General features: G+C 41.2%; 3 protein-coding genes across 4 annotated transcripts in view; 1 reads left to right on the top strand and 2 right to left on the bottom strand.

Annotated features, from left to right (window-relative positions):
• Positions 1 to 22133, bottom strand: part of LOC146981176 (nuclear factor 7, brain-like) — a 454853-nt gene that overhangs the window by 197136 nt on the left and 235584 nt on the right. The window lies entirely within an intron of this gene.
• Positions 13246 to 16865, bottom strand: LOC146981187 (transcriptional regulator protein Pur-beta). Of its 2 annotated transcripts, none has more exons than XM_085786154.1 (2): positions 15864 to 16865; positions 13246 to 15811 (listed from the first exon to the last, which is right to left on the bottom strand). In XM_085786154.1, exon 1 carries the CDS (start codon positions 16840 to 16842, stop codon positions 15883 to 15885), a length of 960 nt encoding a protein of 319 aa, XP_085642280.1. In that variant the 5' UTR covers positions 16843 to 16865; the 3' UTR covers positions 13246 to 15811; positions 15864 to 15882. The 2 variants fall into 2 exon arrangements, with proteins under 2 accessions (XP_085642280.1, XP_085642281.1); XM_085786155.1 differs by having other exon boundaries at positions 13246 to 16775; positions 16806 to 16857.
• LOC146981188 (histone H2A.V) lies at positions 17592 to 20122 on the top strand. The gene is made up of 5 exons (XM_085786157.1): positions 17592 to 17697; positions 18953 to 19030; positions 19156 to 19269; positions 19384 to 19513; positions 19688 to 20122. The coding sequence occupies exons 1-5, from the start codon at positions 17695 to 17697 to the stop codon at positions 19747 to 19749; spliced, it is 387 nt and encodes a 128-aa protein (XP_085642283.1). The 5' UTR covers positions 17592 to 17694; the 3' UTR covers positions 19750 to 20122.

Raw genomic sequence — 22133 nt, forward strand, 5'->3', positions numbered from 1 at the left:
CTGCAACCCATGCTTTTCTTTTGTTATTAATATTAAAGGGAGCATATTATGCAAAACTCACTTTTTCATTGTTTTAGTATGTGTATTTGCGTATCCGGAGTGCCTCCTCACCCCTTAAATGTAAGTGTAACTACGTCAACATTTTGTAAACTGCCATAGTCAGAAAATGTGTCTCTTAACAAGCCGTTTTAATTTCACCCGGCTTATTACATCACAAGCCGGGTGATGTGAATATTCAAGCCCTCGCTCCCATGGTTACCATGGTTACCTCAGCTAACAGCGCGAAGCTTCTAAACCGACCGTTTAGAGCAGCGCTGTGAAACTGGTGTGTAGAGAACCCAGCTGTGCTCAATCTTTTGGTTTTTCTGACCAAAGCATGTCACTAACATTACTTTTAGACATCAAGGTACCAATGTCAAGAAGCAGAAATGAGCAGAATATGCTACAATGTAATACATCAGCGTACAACACCCCCCCCCCTCTTTTTTTTTTTTTTTGTCTTGTTTTGTTTTGTTTTGTTTTGTTTTGTAACTACGTGAGTGTGTTTGTATGTATGTATGTATATATAGTGTGAGTGGTGTGGTGTCAGGGTGTGTGTATGCATGTGTGCCTTTGGGTGTGCTGTGAAGTGTGTGTGTGTGTGTGTGTGTGTGTGTGTGTGCGTTGGTGAGATGTATGGTTGAATATGTACATTGCAGTGCCATGCAGCAGACTTGCCATCCCTTTTGCCTTGTTTTATTATGTTGTTGAAAATTAATAAAAAATATATTAAAAATAAATAAAAAAAATTTGATCAAAGTGTTGTCTTGGTCTCATGAAAATTTGAACATCGTGGAGAGAGAAGAGGACTTTATACTGTAGCGACCCTGCAGTAATGTTACTGTTATGTGTTCTGTATTCTAAAGTTCTGTGATTTCTGACTGTCAGTGAACGTGTTTGGTATAGACAGGTATGTGGTTGAATGAGTAAGCAAGGGGGTGGGGTGAGTGTAGGAAGTGAGTATGTGTTTGCCATGGATGTATTATATTAACGGTGTTTGCCATGGATGTAGATTATATTAACGGTGTTTGCATAGCAGAGTGAGTGAGCTGATGATCAAAGGTTGGCTGGCCATCCTTAAGTGTAAGGAGGGAACAACATTGCATGGTTTTTATTTACAAAGCCTTACTTGAAATTTTACCTGTTTATCTTACTAGCTTAATCTCACTTAGAGTCTGTAACTTACACACTCGTTCACAGGACACCTTGGTTTTACAAATTCCAAGTATCAGGACAGAATTGGGGAAGACTGCCTTTCAGTTTTATGCACCCCAAAAGTGGAATAATCTACAAAACTGTCTGAAACTGGATCATCTTATTTCCTTAGATAGTTTTAAAAACTTATTATCGAATGTTTTTCAACCTGTATGTAATTGTGAATCATGACCTTGTATACTGTATAATTGTGTTTTTGTAATCAGGGCGTCATTGAAAAAGAGAGCTCGCTCTCAATTGACCTTCCCTGAATAAATAAAGGAGAAATGAAAAATGAAAAAATGATGAAGGGGAGCTGTAAGACAAACTCAGCGCTGTTGTTATTTTTGGCGTAGTTACGGCCGACAGTAACTGTTGCGTTTCTAATAATAAAGAAAGATGAGACCAACTCCTCGTCATTCTTCTGACGTCCGGTCGGACGCTACAATACAAATTGTCATTGAACCAAGTGGTTGAATGACAATTGAACCACTAAATCAGACGGTGCTTGTGATTTTGTGGTTAAAGGGACAACGAGGAGTTTCTAATCGGTTATAAAAAAGTCTCACGTTAATGTGGATGAATCTCCGCTACCCACACTTGTTAATGGGCCCATTTTCGATAAATATATCGTTCTGTCTCTATCGTTATTTTGTTATTATTAGTGGTGGCGGAGATGCTGGTCGAGCCGACCAGCGTTTCTTTACTTTCAGTTTCGCAACGAGTCATGAGAATAACGTAGCTGAATCGCCGTTTATGGTCGGAACTACGACGGTATGTGAACCTCTTTGAACCTCTGACTTTAATTATTGATGAATGAAAACATGAGTCCGTCTTGCGCCGGTCAAAAGAATTTTACGGTGCGCGCGGAGGCTCATAAATGTAGTGTGAAAACGCTTCGCTTTTCCAAAACTCCTCGTTGTCCCTTTAATCACCTTGTTAGAGAACAGCATGTTATTCAATACGTACTGAAACATTGGACATGTGCATTCAAAAGTTTAGAGAAGGTTAAATTAAGTTCACCTGTAAAGGTTATTGTGCATTTTAGGTGCATTCTGAAATTTAATCCAAAAGCCAAACATCCCTAACGTTTTGTGAGTAGTGTATATATATTTGTTTGTGTAATGTGTGGCCTCTCTTTGTCAAAAACGCCAGGGCCTTTTTTTGGTGCCAGTCCGCCACTGGGAGTTGCCAATTAATGAAGACATATTTCTGGAGATACGAATCCAGCATGATAATTCTCATTCTGAGACACTGTGTGGGCAACGCAAAACACAACTTCCTCAATATCCACAACAGTGAAACATTAAAGGCAGCTATTTTGCCCTCAGATCTGAAAGCGGTGGCTGGTTACATCCTGTGCACTGACAATCGAAGGGGACAGCACTTGACTGACATTTTAGTCAGAAACACTGCAGTGTAGCAATTTTTGTGATTTTCCGCCCATTGCTTAACAACCTCCTCTGACACTGTAAAGACCTATGACTCTTGAACTCTCCCGAGGTCCTTGAATCAGTCAGAGACCTTTCTCCGAGTGGCTGACGGTCGGCCGGTGAGTGCTTCACTGCAGGTGAGGTGAACAGGTTGTGTGGTGCAAGCTGTTGGTTTATTTGATCTCTGCTGCCAACATGTGGCCTAAATGTGCTATTGCCACTCTGGCCAGTGTTCAATTAGAAAAAAAAAGGAAAAAAAAGACCTGCATCACACACTATTATTTCATTTCATTTCTTTTTATTCCATTCATGGTTTACATACTTCACACGATTGCACATATTTACATGATGTGCACATAATCACCATAAATGAAAAGGAGCAGGATGAAGAAAAACTTATAGTGCCTGCCCCTTTTTGTATTTATTATTGCATTGGCTTAGTAACACCAATATTATAAACTATTTCAAAAACTGAAAATTACTCATACACACACTATACTGTCTTACACACACTATTATACCCATACACACAGTATAGTAGTGTGTGTGTGTGTGTGTGTATGAGTATAGTGGTGTGCGTGAGAGCAGATATGAATTATTTCCTAAACGGCCTCTCATAATAATGAGTAATTCCTTGCAGCAGGGGAAGTGGCATTATTGCATCGTCATTACAGGGACTGGGAGTGCAACAAAAAAGAAAAACCTAATAACAAACCTACAGTATATCTGAGCCAACCTCACTGATGTTTATGTCGTTTTTTTTTCCAGGTTATATTATTATTAGTTTTGCCGTTAAAGTCGACAGCAGCCATGACCACAATAATATTTTTGAATCCTGTTGTCCTGAGATCACAGTTAAATGATCTGTATATCTCATGATAACAAAGACATTTCCTGGTGATAATGGGTTGTTTTGTCTCTAGCAAGAAAACGATCCTGTAATGAGGAAACAATTGTTACTCCAAGATACCGAGATAATCAAATCATGATCCCTTGATAACAGGATAAAATAATATTTCTGCAACCAGTAATGAATTTGTTCTTATGTCATTCAGGGTTATTGTTGTCATTTTTATGATTTAGGCACTTAAAAAAAAAAAAAGAAAAAAAAAATTGGAAATCATTATTTGTGTGTGGGTTTTGCAACATCTTTGGATTCTGTACCTCTTATTGGGGGCAGTTGCCTAAAATCCTCTTTTTTAACCTGGCATTTATTTGGCTAACTTTAATGCCAGTTGAGCACCAAGAAAAGAAAAACAGAGGCAGTCTTTGGAGAAATGTTGAGCTACAATACAGGAAAATGAGGAAGGATACAGGGGCAGAAAGAGGCGATAGTGATGTTCAAGAGTCTGTATATGTGTGTGTGTGTGTGTGTGTGTGCATCACGCGCTGTGCTGCATCCCTCAGCGGTTCAGCTCTGTGAAATCGAGCTGATCATTTCCTCCATTCATTCGCGGGATTAGGATGACGCTGTGTCATGCGCGTAGAAAATGTACAGTTTGCCTGAGCGCGCAGCAGAGAACATTCCTTACACATGGCAACACTGGCTAAAAATAGCTCACAGGCCACTCATTCACCACTACAGGATATTTGCTCAGCAGGCGTGGGATCCCCAGTCGCTTGGGTCCAGATTTGATGTATCCAGTCTCCTTGGTTACCTGATACTTACCTCTTTATCGTCTTCCTCAAACCTCCTCTCATGAGCAACTCTGTCCTCTTTGACCTATTTCTCTGCTCCTTGCCGCTCGCTCTGCCTCTTTCTCTCTGCCTCTCTTTTTAGGTTTTGCAAGTAAGCCGCTGATGGATTTTATCTGGCAGTGTAAGCAGGATGAAAGCCAGCAGGAGGGAAAACCCTTTCGCCAATTCAGAGAGTCCCCAATCTCAGTCGTCCTCCTTATGCTTCCTCGCTGAAGTACTTCCCAGTTCATTGATTTGCTTGGTGCATTTCAGAGATGGTTGTACAGCTGGAGAGAGAGAACTGAGAACAAGGAACAATCAACAAAACACAGGCAGCAGCACCATTACTCATTATGAGAAAGTAAAAAGGAATTAAGAAAAAAAAAATAGGAACAAGAATCAAAAACATAAAATATCCGATGGTGAATCTTAAAATATCAAAAGGAAGTGTAAGATTAGAACAAGGGGAGTTCCTATTTCATTACATCTAATGGTAGATATTGTAACTGAAACCAGTTTTACCAACAGTGGTGCGATATCGAGGGTTAAATAGTTACTGGGTCTTGCACTCTAGATACAAAGGAATGCAATGGAAAACAATGGAAGCTTTATAAGAGTAAAGACTTAAAAATGAGTAGTGTGAGGTGCCTATACCATGTGGTACAGAGAACAATGATGAGTATGATATATGACGATGAGTGATGGAGTGATGGTAAAGCAGCACCACAACACACAATATCTCCACAGTTGACAATGATGACTGCACAGTAGTCTAGATTAAACAATTGTTTTCTCTCTTTATCAAGTTTTGGATCAAACATTGAGCAAGTCAAGCCACAGTCTGAGAATTTGCAAGAAAAATATGTTATTTTAAAGGAATAGTTCACCAAAAATTATTGCTCTCACGTTCACGCGTGTGTAGGACGCTATTGACTCTCCCTCCCGGGTCAGCGCTTTGCAGAATAAAAAACTACTCCGGAGTATTCATCAGCATGAGGGTGAATTTCATTTTTTGGCAAACTATTCCTTTAGGTATCAGCGCTATAGGTGGAGATGTACTTGGTCTCTTCTGCATTTTAGTCTATGGAGGAGTGGCAGACTGAGGATGCATCAGGTCCTGTCTGGACATATAATACAGTTTCATCAGCAAAGAAACTGATGTTAAAGTGTTGATTAGGAACAATTGTTAGGGACCAAGGATGAATTGATTGTATATTGGTTGTCAAATTTCACACAAATGATTAAAATAGAGATAGATGAAACCCAAACTAGTCTGAGTGACAGTGTCTAGTTTTTTTTGTACCTTCTTAAAATCCTGGGTTTAACCGGAGAGTTGTCAAATCATTTAAAAATTTTAAATCAACTTGACTTTACATGTAGAGACTCGTCTGTGTCTTGGCAAGACAGAGTCACACTGATGACTGACTGTTCACAACACCTGGTTCTTTCATGAGTTTCACATCATCATCAGCTGAAACAGGGAATTTAGTGCAACCGAAACTCTGTCTGAACTTTGTTACACCATCGAGATTACACATATGTTTAGTCTTCGACCCTGAGAGCAAAGTGCTCGGTGAAAAGTAATTGATTCCATTGTCAAATTTGTTTTGTGCAATGTCAGTGGCACAATATTGCGTGTAGTTTATAAAACATGTGGCCTGTGCATCTCTGTGCAACAGGATGCAGCAGCTCCACTAGAAACATCTTATCTAATGAACTTTTCCCCTTCAACAGTTCAGTAAATGCTGGGTCACAAAACAATGTAGTTTTGCTTGTGCTTCGTATCGCTCCCTTTGCTTAGGAAGCAGTGAAACCACTATACAGTGAAATGGATTTCAAGCCCTGATTTGAATCTAATCATGTGCTGCCTTGTGATCCCAAAGCTGCCTCACAATACATTTTTCACAGTTTGGTTGTCCATCACGCAAAATATCTGTGATGGTCAAGAGCAAACTGTGAAATGTCTCACTGTACTCAAATGGACAAAGGTGCTGCTGATAGACTGATTATACAGTAAATAACGTTGATTTAAACTGGTTAGTGCTGTGCCCTTGTCGTCTAGATTGAAAAGAGAAGAGCTTCATGTTTACAATTTGAATGTTTGTGTAAGTTTTGACAGTTGTGTAAATGCAGAGTTGGTCATATAAAGGTTGAAATTACTGGGCACTTGAAATATAGCAGGTTACCCACTTTGGCTTTAAAGGGATAGTTCACCCTAGAATGATATTTCGCTCATTATCTACTCACCCTCATGTTGACTAAGGGCTGGAAGAATTTCCAGAGTCCACCGTCCCTTCTCTGAGTTACAGGGGGTCTTGGCGTAGCAGTGCATGTCCATATAACGGTTGCAAAGGGACACCAGAGCTCTTCGTAAAAAAACACACCACTCCAAATCTCGCGTGATTCGCAGTAACCGCACTGACGCCGGCGCAAATCACGCGAGATTTGGACGGACCAGGAAGAGGAGCTTCGAGAAGCTTCCGCTACAAACAAGCTTAAAATATAGACTTATTTAATTTTTTTCGGGACAATTACGCAATTTGGGGCTTCAGCACAAGACGGACATTACATACGAGCATCATGGAGGTATTTGGATGTTTTTTTGTGTGTGTTTTTTTACGAAGAGCTCTGGTGTCCCTTTGCAACCGTTATATGGACATGCACTGCTACGCCAAGACCCCCTGTAACTCAGAGAAGGGACGGAGGACTCTGGAAATTCTTCCAGCCCTTAGTCAACATGAGGGTGAGTAGATAATGAGCGAAATATCATTCTAGGGTGAACTATCCCTTTAAGGACTGGCAGTGTCTATCTGATGTGATGTGTCCATGTTTATCTGCTTTACCATACCATTATCTGCCATACGTCTGTATAATTCAATACCATGGCTGATATTTTGGAGATGTCACAACTGTTCCAGTTGTAATTAATGCGTTGGACACTAATAATAAACAAAACAGTGCCTCTAAAAACAGACAGCACAAGAGCAAACACAAACAAACTGAGGTGTGGTGTTTATGCCTCTGTGCTGACAACAGCCAGGGCCCGTTTGTTTGCAGGTTGTCTGTCTGTCCGGATCTTGTGAATGTGATCAATCGGTATAGCGTCTTTAGTTTTAACTGATCAGATTTTGGTGAACAAAGGTCATTGGTCAAGGTCACAGTGACACTATAGTGGCGAGACATCCAGTTGCATCCAGTTGCACGGCTCTGGGAATCCAGTGTTGGTTGATCTACTTTTAACAGCTGTAAAACGGATTGCACTTACTGAACTATTTATCAGGTTAAAAAAGAAAGACTGTTTGCCAAAATCTTCCTTTTTTGTTTGGAAAAAAAAAGTTTCAACCTTGGTGACTAGTTTCACCATTAGTCCTCCACCTTCCTCAGAACTGTCACTAGATGCCAGGTGTTGATGTGCCGTTTGACAGGTCGGCCACGCCTCCTTCTGTCAGATCGCTCCCCGAGGACGGCGCTGCCTCCAGGTGTGTGACAGCATGTGGGCTCCCTTATCCCAGGACGAACCAGGATGAAGGAGCCTACATGCTCCCGTAACATCAGCTGATAAGACACGTCACCACTTGACACCTGGTGACAGTTCTGAGGAAGGTGGAGGACTAACGCCGAAAGATGTTTTACAGCAGAAATTTTCAAGTTTGTCTTAAAACAATAGTCAGATTTCCATGGACATTGTAACATTATTTTGCATGCAATCTTTATTTTGTGTAAAAATAAAAACCAAACATCATCAGTCTGAGAAACCTATTAGAAACAGGTTTGATTTGTAGTACAGTTTACAGCTTTATTGGCTTGTGTTTGTTTGTTTTGCACATAATCAGCAGCTCATGTGTGTGTTTTCCTCAGAATTGTCGATACTTTACTGAGCCGACATCATGTGTGATGATCCGTGTGTGTGGGGAACGTGACGACTTATAGACGAAGGGAGCGTGTGAAAATGGGTTGAAACTGCAGACGATGTGTTGTGAGAGGCGAGGCGTTCAGTGGCATCAGGTACATTAGGGATCCCAAGTCTGCAGCCTTTCTGTGTGTGTCGCCTGCTCTGAATGATGGATGGGCAGCTTAGCGTGGCTCATATCTGTGGAGCAGGCCATCAGGACACCAGGGCCATGTGCAGTAATCCCTTCTTTCACTGGCACTCGGCTCAGCGTGGTATTACATGCCCTTGAGCCGTCCTCCCTCTCTCTCACGCACACACGTTAATGCTCTGTCCTTTTTCATTTTTCCCCTTTACACACACTGTTCATCACTCAGCACTCAGCGGAGGTCACGGAGGCTATACGTGTAACGCAGGGAGCAAAGGGGGTTGGTGTTGGCGGTGGGGGCCTCGTTTTACGTGAATGAAATCGTGCATGTGCACTTGAGGGAAATGAATAACGCTTGCGCCACTGAATCGTGAGGTTAAATAGAGGAAGTGGAGTACACAAGCACAGAATTTGGTATAATTCACAAGGAAGTGTGCACAAATGCACCAATGCCACTGTGGTGAAACGCACATTTTAGAAAAAGACTTTTGAAAACATGCAACTTCAAGAGAACCGTTTTTCATCATCTGGTCAGGGTTTGAAGGTTGTGAAAGCGGTGTATTGAAAGTCCAGCAGCATCACTGGTTCATCATTTTAATGTCATCTTGTTTGTTGTAAAGCGAGATTGCAAAAATCTGAATCAGCACGGACGTGTAGTCAGTCACGTTGAGTATTTTCCTTCCTGTTCTATGAAACCAATTCAGACGTATTCCTATCGTAAGTGTTTTCAGCTTACAAACACAACACGTCAGCTCATGAGGCAAAGTCAGCGTTTCTCTAGGCACGACTCTACGATCTTGACAGCAATGTTGCATCACTTAATCTGACGACCAAGAGGTAGAATTCGTCAGTAGTTGTCTGACTAATGAGGTGTTGCCTCAAACTCATCAGGTTTTTGTTCATATTGTTCGTGTACATGTTCACTGCAAAATGAATTGCTTAATAGGAAATAAATTACACATAGGCTACCATGTGAAGGTCTGCACCTTGCAGTTCACACCACTATACCAGAGTGTGTGGTGTTGTAGGAAAGTACCAGTGTTTACACATGATCCTAATGGTCACGCATGAGCAAAGAGGTAAAACATTAAAGGGATAGTTCAACATTTTGGCAAATTGGCCCATTGCCATAATCCCTATAGTCATAGCAGTAGGTTCATTACCTTTAATTGTCGGTGCAAGCTATTTTTAGAACGGCGGAGCAGAGCCGTGAGCTGCTCAGAGCTACGCTACGGAGGCTCGTGGGATTTCTTGGTTTCCCTCATCAAACTCATCAAATACACAATCCAACAACTCCAAAACGCTCTGGTGGACAAGTTGTGACCTGCACATTCACCACGCTATGAGATAATAATGAAACGTTACGAGACGGAATTGTTTTAGAGGTAAATTCATGCAAAACCGTTGATGCACGTTTCCGTCGGGGACAGTTTTTCAGCAAGCAGTCTCTGTATTTACCTCTAAAACAACTCTGTCTCGTAACGTTCTGTTATTGTCTCATAGCGTGGTGAATGTGCAGGTCACTACACAGAGGAGACAGAGGAGTCCCACAGGGTAATGAATGATGATATAACACTTCGTCATGATAATAAAGTAAAATAGAATTCTAATCATATAAAATAGGAGAAGTTATAGTACCTGTCATGTTTATAGGTCGATACGTAGTAAAATGTCGGCACATTTCCAGCTAACACAGGGACACAGTTACTTCCCTGCAGCCACAGGTGCAGGTTTTCGTCTGAACATGAGGGGGGGTGGTCGAGGCGGACGGGGACCCACCATCAAACTATTTATTTCTTGTATCCTGTTATTTTTTTTTATGCCTTGCAGGTGACGGTTCAAACATAAATGCTTTGGATTTCATCTTGATTTGTTTTGATGTTTTGCAATTTGCATTTGACTCATGTGAAGCACTTTGTTTTTTGTGTTGAAAGGTGCTACACAAATCATCATTATTCATGTATTATTTGTATTTTGGGAGTAAAAAGAAAAAGAAAAAAAAAAATCCAACCCTACATGTTAGACGGAAAGTTACTGTGGAAGGTATGAGGGAAACTTACTGTATTGGGACAGGGCAGGTTCCATTTAAAGTCAGAGAATCAAGAAATAATTTGTGTCATCACATGATAATCTTCCTCTGTGGTTAGCAGGCAGGGTGTTGCAGCAGCAGACTCACTACCCTGACATATTTTATCTTGAATCATCTTTCCTCTGTCTGGGGTTTGACAGACTGCAAACAGCTGGGTAACTTTCCATACCTCTAAAATAAAACGGTACACACTGCAACCCGCCCTGCCCTGTTGACCTACACCATGTCGGAGAGGTATTTTTAGGTTTCAGGCAAACCTCGAAGGATACACCAGCAGCCCCTGGTCACTCCTGAGGTATTTACTTCAGTGTGTGTAGCACTGGTGGTTTCTATGTAGCTACTATGACCCGTCAGGGCTGTTAGAGTCCCAGATGGGCGAAAGTGTTGCATACTTTGACAAGAGATGCAGTTTATAAACACAGTTAAAATTGGTTTACTCATTATTAATGAGCGCTAATGCTTAATGTGTACTTATTATAAAGTTTTACCGAAGAAGACATAGGCCTTGATTCAGGGTTTTCTTGATGAGAAGCACAAATATATGAAATCAGATTAGAAATTATAGGAGGTTAGGTTTATAAGTAAATATATATAATATAATTCAAACTTACACTGAGCAGCACTTTCTGTGTTGTGATGTTTTTTACTCCTTGTAAGTTTTTCTGTTTCACTAAACTACATTTATTCAACAGCGTCAGTCACTTGTTGCCTTGGTTTTTCATACCAAACATGTCATAGTTTTGGCTTCTTTTTGTGTGTTATAGTTGTATAGTATATACGTAGTTATATAGTTATAGTTATATTGATTTAGATTTGTATTTATTGAAGTGTCATGCACATTTTTGTGCCCAGCCCACACAGGCATATAAAACACTAAACATAAAAAAAAACCATACATTCATGAATGGCTTGTGTCATCTTGAAGAAAAGAAAGGAGAAAAAACAAAATAATGTGGGATATAATGTTTTCTGTCTCAATGATCAGGCTTCATCAATGAATCTAGTTATAGTTATAGTTTTGTGTTATAGATACATCTTAATAATTCAAAACTATGGTATGGACCGTAATGTACAATGAGAGTTTTGACTTTGACTAGGCTATTTTGCTATTATCTCTAATATCTAATACTTCCCTCCCTCCTTTTTTTTTCTTTTTGTTTTATAACGGTTGAAACAGTTGGTATTGGTTTTGTTTTCACCTTGTGTGTCTGTGTGAATCTGTGTGTTATCATGGCAAAGTGTGGCTGTGGAGACGACTACCACAGAGACCGTTTTGACTTTGGCAGCTGTTAAAAACTCACAACTGAGAGACACTAATGAAACGTTACAGGTGTGAACTCATCATGGGTTGGACCAGCGGCATGTTGATGCTGTGACCCCAACACCAAAAAAACGTTTGATTTTTATCTTTGATCATGTCTGTTTGCTCAAAATGAACTTTGAAATGTTCTATTAGATGTTACATGTCCAGATTGCTTTAATACAACCTGTCACTCCTCTGTATTAAATAAAATAAGATATGGCAGTGGGATGTAACTGAAGTGCAATTGATCTTTTCTACACAGGATTTATTACTGGTCACATTTCAGGTCAATACTTTATGCATAAAGCATATCAACTGATAAAATATTTAGACTTGCATGTCTTTGATAAAGCTGTAGTCATTGGACTGACACACGATCAATCAGACATGTGCTCAGAATAAACCTGCAGTTTACTCACCGAAGTACGTACGGTATGTGACAGTTTGGCTCACACTCAATCTGAAAAGCAGATTTTTCCACTTTCAGGCTAAAATGGTGTGAAAACTGAAGAAAAAAAGAGTGAAACTGCAAACTCCGCTGGTGTTAAAGTGTTTTTGCAAGGAATCACGTCCATAAAAAATAAGTGGTGGTACTTTTTTATATAGCTCAACCACATTTCTCTTCAAGTTACGGTTTAGTTTAAGATTTTACACCAGAGAACATGCTTCACTTGTGTGAAACAAAACAGCACATTTGTCAATTCTAGTTAGTTCAATTAGTGTCTTTGGGCTCTTTCATGAAAGAAGCAAAGATGAGAGTGAAGTCAGAAAAAAAAATATATAAAAAAAATATTCCTCTCCCATCTGTCACCTCTCGAACCCCAATTTTAATCTACATAGCGTTAATCTAATAGTTTTGCTTTTTAATACTTGAAGAATATTTTGCTGATACTTTAACCAAAGTCCTTCTAGGAAATATAAAACATCTCTGCTTTAACTAATGATAAACGCTGACACTGCTCCTCCCCTTGCCTCTTGTGATTTGCAGGGAATTAAATCTCTTACTTATATGGATAATCATAAAGTTACTATGATAAAAGTCTTATGGATCCGGGAACATGTTTTGCCCAGAGGCGAAATAAAGCTACTAAATCAGTTACTCCATCACACCGTTCCTAATATCTACCTGCTGTAGCTGGAACTGTGTCAATTAATTGTAAGTTTTTGACTGAAAGAACATATTATTTTAGCTCCTTTTACACCTCTTAAGTCGTAGATGTTGGTGTAATATGACAGCACATTGACTATCAGTGGATTTCTGTAACAAATATGAAGGTCACCTTGAGGTCGTCATTGCATTTTCTGGGTCATCAATGAGTCAATTAATTGCACAAATCTGCAAATCAATGAGTCATTATGACATAAAGTGATACATTTAAAAAAAAAAGACAACAGGATAAATATACTGTATATATTTATACCTATATATACACTCAGTGACCTGCAGGGCGTAGAAAAAGAGCACACTTCTCCTGAGCAAAAACCTTTTTTTATTTCTCGTTGAAAGGAACTTGGTAGAATATTACAGCAGAACACACATGACTGAAACAGCTGCCATTTCACGTAACACAGTACAGGAAGAAGGATGTAGTTCAATCTCATGTGTAATATTATATATAGTATATTCATATCAATAGAAAAGAAAAAACTATTGCTCCCAGATGTTGGATTTTTTTTTTTTTCATATGGCATTTCTCTGCTGTGTTGAAGTGGGTAAAGTAAAATTCAACGAGAGGTTTACACACCAAAAGGAAGTGGGACAATGAAAGTGACATTTCCCAAAGCATGGGAATTTTGTGGCTTTTTTTTATTTTTTATTATTTATTATTAGGCTGAGAAGTAAACTTTAAACTTTTTTTTCTCCATTGCAATATAGAAATAAAACTTGAAACCGCTCTCAAAAAATGGATAAATACCATCATACAGCAATCAGAGTACGCAAAAGAAAAGAACACAAGGCAGCTCCGCGTAAGAGCAGGCATGCAAAAAAAAAAAAAAGATCATATTTTAAAAAGGAGCGTTAAAGACAAAATGTTGATGATTGCAGATGTTTATGTTTGCGTCGTATGGCAACTGATGGAAAGCCAATTTATGACAAAACATGGTAAAAACGGGTGGATTAAAACGAGGGGACAACTGGATGCTCTGTAAAGTGAACTGGAGTGCTGAGTGTTTGCTGACAAACTACTTCAATGAAGTTGTTTCTAGAAATTGCTATAACATACTGTGTTATCAATTTGTTGTACTCTCTCTTTTTTTGTTTGTTTTTTAACTTCCTCTAAGGAATAAAAGAAATGTTAGGAAAAAAAAAAAAAAAAAAGCAGGTATGAAATATCACCCTGGACAGTTGCATCCAAAGTTTAGTGTTTTAAATAAGCCACTTTAGGCAGCATTATCTAATAAATGTCTCATATTTCTAAGACATATTTCAATATATCTCTTTTGAAAAATAATTCTATCTATACTTGATCTTTTTTAGTAAGTAAATCTCTTCCAGTATATATTTTTTTCTTTTTTTTTTCTTTTAGGTATAGCACCCCACTGTGGGTTTTCGTTTTCCAAAAGCACCTAATTTTTTTCTTACAATCAGACTGAATGTTATTTCAGTCGTTTATGGTCTGAGTTCAGGATTAAAGGATCCAAATGGCGCACCTAAAATGAGTCAACAAGGTCAGTTCCCTTGAGACCGTAGCTCAAGCCTGGCAATATTTAGCATTTAACTTGAATAAATCGTGACCGGTGCTGGAGGCCTGAGCTCACCGCATCCCTGTTACGGCCCCCCCAAAAAAGGTCACAGGGGTCAAACGTGGCATATACCCCCCTGCGTCGTGAGAAACGTCATCAGTTGCCACAGACGACGTCTCAGCTGCTGCTGCTGCTGCTGCTGCAGCGGTGGCGGCTGGCCGACCGACCAGATCTGCATCCGGAAAAAACCTCTTGAGGATGACGTGGTGCAGGCACAGGTAATGCTGATAATTTACCCCCACCCACCCAGAAAAATGCAGATGGGACTTGCCAGCCAACAAGCCCAACGTGTGAGCAGGGCCTCGCCACGACTACTGCAGCTATCGGGGCAGGAGGTGAGCGGCACCTGAGGGGACGCCCAGGAGGGAGAGGAGGAGAGGGGATGGAGGAGGAGGAGGAGGAGGAGGAGGAGGAGGGGGGAGGTCGTTTGGACTCATTTGGATTGTCCAGGGAATCCAAATGAGTCGTGTGCTTGTAACAGATCACCTTATGGGGGCTTCTCCTCCCCCCTCCCCTCCCTGCTGGGCTGAGAGGAAGTCCTGCGGTGCCGCGGATGCTCCCTTTAAGCTGAGACCGTGGACTTTGTTTGGTGGCGTTGTGGGTCTGTCTGTCTGGGGCGACGCCGTGCATTGTTGTTGTTGTTGTTGTTGCTGTTGCTGTTGTTGTTATTACAGGTCACTTCAGACAAAAAACACACACAGCCATGGTGAGTGATGCAGGCACTCCGTTTCACTCCCACTCCGCACCTGCTGGTTTGAGTATGTCACACGTTTTCACACTTCCTTAATATCATTATCATCATCATCATCATCACACAGACTTACAGGTCAGCACCAGGTGAGCTCTTACCATTGGACAACAACCAGGAAGTGAGACTGGTAACCTACTGCTGTGTCAAACTGAATTTGCTGGGCTACATGTGTGAGGTTATCAAATGGACGATCAATATATATGTATATATATATATATATATATTTAGTTAGATATATATATATTAAATATATATTTATATATATGTATTTTTTTGTATCAATGGGGAATCTCATACAGGAGCTGATTACTGCAGTCCGCACTCAATTAGTTAGCTATAACATCCACCTAAACTTTTAGGACATGTTTCTCTTATATAGACAGTAACTTCTCAGTCAAATATACTTTTTTTTTTTTTTTTTGTAATTTACTCCGTTTGTTTTTAGCATTTTAAAGGTCGATTCGTCATGCACAGAATAGTCGTTCCTCTCCCTCTTGTTTCTTTGTTTATCTCCAGACTTTGCATCATGTATGTTGTCAGCTTCTTCTTCATCATCTTCATCATCATCATCACCATCATCACCACAAGCAGCCACCTCTCTCCTCTTCTCTCCATCAATCGTCGTCCACGTCGTCGCCCTCCGACTCCTCTCCGGTCCTCCTCTCGTACATCTTATCCCGGTGCCGCTCCTGGATCTCCTTCATCTCCTCGGCGTAGCGGCTGAACGCGCCTCCAAACTTGCTCCAAGCCTTGAAGGGGATTGTTATAGAGTTTCTGTAACTGGGCTTCACTTCGCTCACCCGCAAGAAAACTCCGTACTTGTTGGATCCCACGTCAAAGAAGAACCGCTTGGAGTCCACCATGATGGAGGTGCCCTCCGGGAGCTCGCTGTAGCCCCCGGCCCCTCCTCCTCCGCCGCCGCCGGCCAGGTCGTCCTCGTCTCCTCCGTAGTCGTCTATCAACTTGGCCAAGGCGTCGCGGAACTCTATCAAGCCCTGGGCCGGCAGCGCGATGGTCTGTCCGGCCTGCAGGCCAGCTCCGGGCATGCCGCCTACTCCGACTCCGAAGCCGGGGCCTCGGTTGACGGTCTGCCGAATCCGGAGGAACCGTCCGCGCTGGTTCTCCTTGAGGTCGAGGTAGTATTTTCGGTTCTCTCGCACCAGGAACTCGCTCTTCAAGGCCCGTCTAGGCCCGGTGTCATCCCCGCCGGATGACTGAGCGATCTGCTCCGGGGTGCTAGGCCCCAGCTGGGCGTAGTGCTCTATGAAATCCCCGAGGTAGTCGCGGAACTCCGCCGCCACTGACATGGAGAGGGTCAGCCGACTCTTGGAGCCCCCGGCGCCCACCTCGGCGATTTTGATGAACCGGCCTTTGGCGTTCTGCTTCACGTCAAGGTAGAAGCGTTTGTTCTGGATGTCCAACCGCTTCGACGCCAGCTCCTGGGTCTCCGGTTCCCGCTGCTGGTAATGCTGGAACCCGCCGCCGCCGCCACCGCCTCCTCCTCCCCCTCCGCCGCCGCCGCCGCTGCCGCCGCCACCGCCACCGCGCTCACTGCCACTGTCCCCATCCGCCATCTTCGCCACCAGCAGCAGCCCGTTTCTCTGCGTATCTTTGACCCCCACTCCCCCCTCCTCCCTTCTCCTCTTCCTCCTCCCCTCCCCTTCGCCTTGCTCGCCGGAGGAAACCGGATGCAGATTCTCGGGTTGTGATTGGCCGCCGCTGCTGTCAATCACAACATCAGATGGAAGGCCCGTGCTCTGATTCGCCGATTCTCCTGTCTGTCAACAAAACGTAACCGCCCACTGGATGACGTTCGAGTATATATAGAATTTAGAATCCATAACGGCTCTCACCGTGTTTTGGTTGGTAACCGTTGAATAACGTTTATAAATATATATCCACCGGGGGCTTCGTCCTTTGCTGAACTTAATTTTGGACTAAGCGGTGTGTAAATACGGTCAGTTTAAAAATGATTAGTATCTTGGAGATGTTTTTGAATGACCTTGTACTGAAAATAAAGAGTTAATCCCAAAGTTATCTCCTGATATGTCTTTTCTACATTTTTTTGGGGAAGGATGCCCCTGGAAGGACACTACTACTACTACTACACACACACATACACACTAACCGCACACACTCACTAACCACACACACACGCAGTCCCGCCTACTTGTTGGTTTCGTGCGCAAAGGCAGGCACGACGGCGATCTCAGGGTGGGGGATGGGTGACAGCTCTGCAAGCCGCTTGGCGATTGGTCGACACGGAGATTCGAAGTAACAACGCGCGCTGTGATTGGCCGCTCGGACTCCCACGAGGGGTCATCATGCAAAAGATTTGCGAAAGGGTTTATTGTTTCTTTGCTTTCGGGAGCCGAAATTGTTTGGGCATCTTACTCACTTCAACAATCAAATAACGACAAGGAAAAATGGTACGTGCTCTTCGGTTGATAGTAAATGCACGATTGGGGCGCGTCGATGCATTTTGAGCTGTAATTATTACGCAACTGTAGAAAGTGCTGTTTTGAATTTGAACTGAGGAAATGTGGTTAAAAAGCGCTAACTGTCAGCTAACATGTTAGCATTAACATTAGCTCCGTGAAGTCCGACTTAATGTTGCTTTTTCTGTTGAAAATGACCAGATATGTACCGTGTTTGTTAGTGTGTGTGTTTTCTTCTCGGGACAGTGACTGGTTTACAGGTGCGGAGTGCTTCGTTGGAAGTTTAAACTTTGATTGATATGAAAGAAAGTGTTATTTGACCCCGGTGTAGCCTCTGAAATGTGGATTAGCAACCACTAGCAAGCTAAGTTTAGCTATTTCAGTGGCTTAACGGCTGGTTTTTAATAGATCACAAGTCATTATTAATTGGTAAAAGCGAGTAAAAGAACAATGCAAACTCGAGTGTGTGCTTTCCTTGAATTCACAAATCAAACTTTTTCCCGTCCTCCGATTTAAGTCAGTGAATGAAAACTTAAAGCGCCGCGGCTGTTTTTCTGTCTTTGCCGCGGGGACAGCAGTCTTATATTTTATTAAGTCAGGGTCTGTCGTTGTAAGTTAATTGCTGCTCAACTAAAAGCGGTTATTTGTCCAACAAAGAGTTTGCTCGTAACTCCTGGCAGCCGTTGTCGTTGCCGCCTTTGATTTGTTATGTTTTATTCGGGGTTGGCGGGAAAGCACAACAGTTTAACCCGGGCATCTGTAACGTTACCCTCTAAACCGCGAAAGCTGTGCGATCAGTGCTGACTTCTTGATTTATTGAAATGCTTAAAATCTCATGCGCCATTTTTTTGAGTTTTTATCTGCAGTGCTGTCTGCCAATGTGGAAATATTAGATCAGGCATGTCCAAGTGTGGCTGCTGGTTTTTGTTCCAACCAACCAGAAGCACACAGTTTGACCAATCAACTCTCTGAAGACTGAGATCAGTTGATTAAATGAGTCAAATCTGGTGTGCTGCTGCTGTTAGGTTGGAACAAAACCCTGCAGCCACACCGGCCCTTAGTGGAGTAGTTTGGACATGCCTGTATTAGATGCTATAATATGGCGGCTTTGTTTTTGTTATACTGCACTTATTCCTGCGCAAAACCCACATACCACAACCTCGACACATCTGTGCATCAGTTGTGTGTCTGTTACTTATCTGATTCTATGCTCTCTCAATGGTTTCCTGTTTTATTTACCACACAGGCCGGTGGCAAGGCAGGAAAAGACAGTGGCAAAGCCAAGGCAAAAGCAGTGTCGCGCTCCCAGAGAGCTGGGCTGCAGGTGAGTCCTTCAGTTTGCACTTGGCTCGATTTGTGGCTCTGCTGCATATACATTGTTATGTTGCCGTGGTCCAGTTTGTCCCCCTTTTTTGTTTTACTTCAACCCCCTCTCTGTTTTCTCTGCAGTTCCCAGTGGGTCGTATCCACAGGCACTTGAAGACTCGCACAACCAGCCATGGTCGTGTAGGAGCCACAGCAGCTGTCTACAGTGCTGCTATCCTTGAGTACCTCACCGCTGAAGTACGTTTTCTGCACAAATAGTATCAGTAGATGTCACAAGATGCATGTTCTGTTGTTTTCTTGTGAAATGTTGTTGTCCCTGCTAATGTGTGTGTTTGTGATCATTGTTTCCAGGTACTAGAGTTGGCGGGCAACGCCTCCAAAGACTTGAAGGTGAAGCGTATCACTCCCCGTCACTTGCAGCTGGCCATCCGTGGTGATGAGGAGTTGGACTCCCTTATCAAGGCAACAATCGCTGGAGGAGGTGAGTTGAGAGTTTTAACATATGGGGTTTTATATTTTCTTTTTAAACATATGGTTATCTAGTCTAATGTCCAGATTTAATGTGCATAGTTTTGTTTATTCTGCGTCAGTTTCCGACTCTGCACTACACAGCACAGTACTACTCCTGCTTGAACCATGGTGTTTTTCCTTCCAGGTGTCATTCCCCACATCCACAAATCCCTCATCGGGAAGAAAGGCCAGCAGAAGACTGCATAGATGCCATGTTGACCAGAAGTTTTGGGGATTGGGCTTTGATCGGACCAGGAGTTCACATTTGTTCTTTTTTATTATTAATATTATAGCAAACGAAGAGTGATTGTTAGCCTTTGTGTTATATTTTTCCCATAACTAGAAAAAAAAGTACAGAAAACCCCTTAACGACAACAAACCCTTCGTATGTTATTGTAGAAAGTTTGACTGGGAGTTCATGATTATTTCAAATGGTGACAGTGAATTTGTTTGATTGGCCTGGGACTCTGTAATGTTTTATACTGAAAATTGTTAAACCATTTTTTATATAAAAACAACTTGTTTTGTGGTTATTTTTCTTGAAGTTACAATATTTACTATAATAAAAGTTTTTAAGGAAGTGAGTTTTTTTTTTTTTTTTTTTGGAAACATCAAATTAGGTAACAACAGCTAAATGTGAGATGGTGCTTATTTTCTTTTGACTTACTGTAATCTTTTGAACTGCACAAGAATAGTGATGTATTAAAAGTTGAATTTTTTACATCAAAATGAAAAATGATTGAAAAAAAAAAACTCATTGCGACTGTCTGCTACAGTGTTTTGTGTCGATGTTTAAATGTACGTATTTGACGGTGTGTGACTATCGGCTGCTGTCATCAGGTGACGCCGGTCATGTAGTTTTTCGTGTCGCTGTGCAACAAATGTCCTGCCGTCTGTCAACCTCATATCTTTACTGGATTTAGTTGGTACCCTAATATGTGGAGACGAGTCGTAGAAGACTTGAAATCAGGCAGACCTGAACCACATCAGTGCTTCATACGTTTACCTCCAGTACTGAAATGTTCCTTCTTAAAGTCCATTACATTTTGCAAGTAAAGAAGTTAGTCTTTTATAAATCAAAACAAGAAAAAAAAAAAACAATGTGTTCAGGGAAATGACTTTGCATATTTTATCTTTGAATAAATACCATTTGCATGTTGTCCATGACTCAGTTTGAAACCACTACTTGAAATTATTTTTGCAGTAATGAATTTTGTAAGTTTTATATGTAAGGTGCTATGATTGTCCAACAATACACAAACAAAACTGCATTATGGATCTCAGTTTGTTTGTTTTCTTTAAATATGCAGCCTACTTTGTTATTTCAGAAATATAAAGTGAGGGTTTTAATAGAGAAGTCACATGAATAGAACAGTTAGGTCTCATGTCTGGCTCTTGCATTTGCATAAAGTTACAGTTAGACAACAATCTGTGTTCCCAAGGGTGCTGGGAATACTTCAACTCTATGTTTTCAAGGTTAGAAAAGTGCTTGAACCTGTTATTACCCCATTTATTTAATAACAAATTAGCTCTTTGAAAACTTGGCTTACCTGCTGCTGTGAGTTTGGTGTTTTAATTTAGCACTAACTCTGAATGATTACCTCATTTCAGCTGTAAGGTGCTGGAAAAACTTGAAAATGGGCCTCGACAGGGCCTGAATTTGACCTAAAGAGGCATAATGAACCCAGGTGTGTGTGTGTGTGTGTGTGTGCGTGCATTAACCTGCTAAGGCAAACTGTACAGGTTTGATCATGTTAGTCCGATATGATGAGGATATAGCCAGGCCTTAGTAAGATACATGTTTTTCATGTTCTAAATGTAATAACCAAACCAATAAAGATCTAAAATTAGAAAACAAATGTCACATCATCATGACATAAAAAAAAAATCTAACAAAATTGCATTTCTGGCTCCTGGCTCCTGGCCATTGGCTTTTCTGAGCTTTATCTGCATGTAAGTTTCACTCCTACAGTATTTGAACAAACTAAGTCACGAACTTAACAATAACAGCAACAACAACAACAACAACAACAACAGTGAGTTAAAAATCCATTAAAAATCTGAAGAAAAACGACCCTGGTGTTTTAGTTGCATTGTCACATGACTCATTAGTGGTTTAACCATCGTATCAGTCGTGCATTCGTGCAGCCGACCAGAAGGGGGAGCCACTGGCATATAAAACAACACTTCCCCTGAATCATCAGTAACAACCACCACAGGTAACAACTCTGGACTTTTTGAAGTTTTATATAGCATAGCCTATATTTACATGATGTCCACCAAAGACACTGTATTATGGAAAGTCCTTTTGTTTTGTTTTGGGTTTTTTTCTTTTTACTGAAAAACGTGAGTTTTAATAATTTAGTATAACATTTACATTGAAAAAAATGTCAACAGAAGCAGTGACGGTGGAATCAGTAGGCTACTTTAGGAATTTACTAATTTCACCTATGGTAAGAATTTGTCTTTATTTATATTTGGTAGTTATAGCCTAATATTTTTTATATTATTGCCTTGGGGAATAACATATTGCTTATCTAACCTCAACTTTTTTCGCTGACACGTAGAGATAGTTTGACACAGTGGCGTGC

This window comes from Trachurus japonicus, chromosome 9, assembly GCF_045865225.1.
Source record: "Trachurus japonicus isolate A0001 chromosome 9, Traja_1.0".
Taxonomy (NCBI): Eukaryota; Metazoa; Chordata; class Actinopteri; order Carangiformes; family Carangidae; genus Trachurus; species Trachurus japonicus.

What these genes read in the sequence shown, in the direction of transcription:
- LOC146981187 (XM_085786154.1), bottom strand. Translation starts at nt 16,842, where the DNA reads ATGGCGGATGGGGACAGTGGCAGTGAGCGCGGTGGCGGTGGCGGCGGC.
- LOC146981188 (XM_085786157.1), top strand. An exon ending in CCCAGAGAGCTGGGCTGCAG is followed by an intron (nt 19,031 to 19,155) that starts GTGAGTCCTTCA and finishes TTTTCTCTGCAG; the next exon opens with TTCCCAGTGGGTCGTATCCA. An exon ending in TTGAGTACCTCACCGCTGAA is followed by an intron (nt 19,270 to 19,383) that starts GTACGTTTTCTG and finishes CATTGTTTCCAG; the next exon opens with GTACTAGAGTTGGCGGGCAA.